At 37.8% G+C, this 3,918-nt stretch overlaps 1 protein-coding gene across 1 annotated transcript in view; it reads left to right on the forward strand.

The window, feature by feature from the left end:
• Positions 1-1,000: 1,000 nt before the first annotated feature.
• BLOC1S5 (biogenesis of lysosomal organelles complex-1, subunit 5, muted) overlaps positions 1,001-3,918 on the forward strand; it is a gene marked incomplete at its 5' end in the record, with an annotated part of 9,064 nt that continues 6,146 nt past the window's right edge. Inside the window, 2 exons of the mRNA XM_009072754.1 lie at positions 1,001-1,083; positions 3,178-3,307. Of these exons, the coding sequence (XP_009071002.1) occupies positions 1,001-1,083; positions 3,178-3,307 (213 nt within the window). The remainder of the gene's footprint in view (positions 1,084-3,177; positions 3,308-3,918) is intronic.

Here is a 3,918-nt window from a genome sequence, read left to right on the forward strand (position 1 = left end):
CGCGTCCCGCGGGGCGGGAGTGCATCCAGTCCGTCCCCTCCGCGCCGTGTGCTGACACCGGCGCCCGGGCGCTCGGCTGGGTCTGTCTCCTGGAGTCTGAGCCCAGGGCGTCTGTGGCTTTGTTTCAGGCAGCCGAGTCTGCCGCCGAGGCCCCATCGCTGGCATGAAGTTTCTGGGCGGCGAATAGTTTGTTCGTCCAAGTTTTGGCCTGGTTAATGTGTACGCTGAAGCGTTTGGACTGGGAAGTAGTTTAGCCTGCTGCAACCGTGTTACGCTTCAAATCTGAAATAACCGTTCTGCACCTTCTGTGCACGGGATGAGGTTTGGGTGTCGAGCCAACACACGTCGATGCAGTAGAAAGGGAGAGCCCGCAAGCCCATATCCAACAGAAAACGTAGGAGTCTTCCTTTAGATGGCTCAAAACCCTTGTTAGAACTGCGCTATATATTTCTTGCAATAGTCTATTTGCTATGCTTTCACAGTGCCTTTCAACTTAACAGGTTTTTGTCTCTCTGTGACAGACGATCATGTTTTCCTCACATAAATATGTTGTGAAGATTCTTTCAAGACGCAATTTCAAGTCTTTGGCCCTGAAATACAAGAAAATGCTAACAGCTTTCCTTTGTAGTGAGGATTCCCCTTGTCTCATGCTGCAGAAAACTCCCACGTCTTAAGCTGTGAATCTCTTTTAAGCTGCAGCGTTTAGTTCTGTTCTTTTACCACCATTAACAGATATAGAAGCTGTACTGAGGATAAAGAGGATTGAAACAAAGGGTGCTGAGATGCAGAGGAGAGCGTTCACCTTCACAGAAAGGTGTCTGTGGCTTCTGGAATACTGGTTCATTGCATTTTACCTAAGTTGGCTGAATACATAGGTTGCCCAACAAATCCTTGGTGAGCAGTAGCCCTTAGCTTTGGGGAATGGTGTGCTCCCAGTGTTGTGCAGCCTGGTATGGGAGTGAGAGAAAAACTAAAATGCTGACTTTCATTAATCTTCTAGATGTTGGGGAAATCTATTCAAGACTCCTGGATCACAGACCAGTAATTCAGGGAGAAATACGATACTTTGTTAAAGAATTTGAAGTAAGTATTTTTATCTTATTGGTTGCTGTCAGAGTCTGATACTTTAATCAGTTTCAGCATCTATTTAGATATCATAGTATGTACATAACTTTCTTCAGAAGGACTTGACATGTATTTCTTGCCCAAAATAACACACCTGTAGTATACGTCTATATCTTTAGTAAACAAGGCAGTAATTCAGCTCTTTTTCATTTAAAAGTTTTGAAAGGGCAATGAATATTTTTCCTGCAAAAAAACTGGCACTAATATTGATGTAGGCGAATGATGCAGTCCTAACATCTTAGAGAAGTCCAGTTGGTTCAAGGAAAGTGTTTTTGGCCAATATAGGTTTACATCTGAGGTTTAGATCTGATTGAGAAATTGCTTTGTGCCTCAGCTGGATTAAGCTACCACAGTTGTCATTTTATTTTTATTATACAAAATAAAGTAATATTACTGGAAGAGAAGAGCAATGCTTTATGCAGAGTAAGAAAGTCACCAAAAATTGAATGGCTGTTACGTGATTGGGCTGTAAATAAGGCTAAAGTACTGATGGTGTAAAAGTATTTATATACGGTTCTGCTTGGAAAGTGTAACTTGATTTCCACAAGATGGCAGCAAACGTTTAGAAAAGTAGAATCTCACATCAACACGAGGCTGTTTCTCAGTAGATTTTCATTCTTACAGGTTGTGGAATTTAAAATACTACAATTAGACCCTAAAATGCAACTTCAAACTTCCAGTATGCAGACCTGATTTTAATGACATTAAAATGCCCTTCCCCCAGCACTCCAGATTGTGGCTTATATTTCAAGCAGGTCTATTTTGTCTCTACTTGTTTAGGAAAAATACATGTATGAACTAAACTCTTATCAGATCTGTATTGTATGGACTTGAGAGTCATAAGGAATTATTTCTTTTCTCTGCCTTCCCTAAATAAGCAACAGGATAGAGTAAATAGTTTTACATGGCATTGCACAGGAAGGAATATTTTAAACTCGACGACAAAACTTGAACTCATATCTTTATAATTCCTATATTTCTCTTACTGCACCTGAAGTCTTGTTCTATTTTTTAGACAAAGGTAGTGTATTCTTAGATCTTACATTGAAGTTTAATTACTGCTTTATACTTATATGGGGGAAAACAGCAAAGCAGAGGATTGTTTAAAGTTTTGCAGTTTAGGTTTTCTTCCAAAAATTACACTTGTTTCTAACTTTGAGAGATCAGGTTATTTTTCAGTTGTAGTAGGACATTGCTAAAACCTTTTCTTTCGATGATTAGTATCTAGTGTGTAAAGCATAAAGATTTGCATTCTGGAAGTCTGGAGCCTGTTTAATTTAGTGGCTTTACTTGCCTCTGTTTCTGAGGCTTTAAAACAGGTGTGTGATTCAATTGCTCACTTCATGTGATGCAGTGTTTTCTGCTTATCTCGAGTTATGTCTAAAGGAAAGTGCTGGTGAAATTGAGAGTGAAAGTAGTGCTGTGTCTTCAGAAAAATAGATTGTTTATTAAAATATAAACAGTAAAGCAAGAGCTTGTTTTTCTTGTAATTAATCATGATCAGCAGTGAACCAGAAGGGCTGCCTCTTTAGTCAGCTGCGTTATATTGTTTTTTAGCCTTGACTTCTTTGCTTTACTTCAGTTAAAACAATTTTACTTGCATTGTTTGAATCTCATACCATGCTAATGTGGAAGGTCAGACATCAGGCAAGCAGAATCACTTCTATGTTATTTCTTCATAACAACTGAGTTACAAAAAAGCAATGCTTTCAAGCTCTGTTGCTCTCTGTTGGTTTTGATATACTGTAAATAATCTATACAAACCAGCACATTTTCCACACAGTGTTTTAACTAATTAATACTGACTTTTCTCTTAAGGGCCAGAAGGATCATTCAAAGGATTCCTGTGTTTTAGTGTGAAGAATGGAACATTGCTCTCTTTTATTTTTTTTCACAAAACCATTTTATCAATTGTGCTAAACGAGTAACACTTTCATAGACAATAGTATAGTCTTTGAGGTGAAGCTATTAGTTTATCAACTGGGAAACCATCTTTATTTTGTAAAGTGGGATTCCTTATTAGCCACTCATTTTGTTTCATTTTTCTGGCAGGAAAAACGTGGCCTCCGAGAACTGCGAGTACTTGAAAACCTAAAGAGCACAATCTTTGAAACGAATGAGCATGTTCTTCCCAAGTGTGAGCAGGCAATGCATGACAATTTGAACGAAACATTCAAGAGATGTAAGCGTGTTGCTTCTTATTTCCCTTGCTGCATCATTTTAAGAAGTAATTTAGATAGTTTGGATTCAAAATATGATTTGTAGAAAAATTACCATTCTTGGGTAATTTTCTACCATTTAGGTGCTTTGTTCTCATTTCTGTGGATTTTTAAAAGAGAAACAACAAGGACTTTTTTTGATACGTATTGGTTCAGTCACACAGCTCTTGCTAAGGTTACATTAAAGCTTTTTGTTGGTTTAGGTAGAAGCTGTTTCAGCTTATTCTTTTGCTACTCACTTAGAAACAGGATAGTGCTCCACGCTGACTAAAGCCATGGGCATAATTTCAGTTTTCTGGTTTGTTGCAAGCATACTGTGGTATGGCTTTCAAGTTTCTTAATTTTCTCTCAGGAGTGCATAATACTTTTCCCCATGCTTTAAAACAAAACTTGCTGTTTTATAGCTATGAAATGTGCTACTAGTCACAGATAGGGAAGTAGTAGTAATTGCATGCTAATCTTAATTTCATCATTATAATAATTGAGTATATTTTTCGTTTTTCAGATTTTAGAAGAAAATTTAAAATTTATTGTTCCAAGTTTTCAGTATCTTTTTTTTCCTTACTGATTCAGC

The sequence above is a fragment of the Acanthisitta chloris genome, unplaced genomic scaffold (assembly GCF_000695815.1).
Source record: "Acanthisitta chloris isolate BGI_N310 unplaced genomic scaffold, ASM69581v1 scaffold26844, whole genome shotgun sequence".
NCBI classification, from domain to species: Eukaryota; Metazoa; Chordata; class Aves; order Passeriformes; family Acanthisittidae; genus Acanthisitta; species Acanthisitta chloris.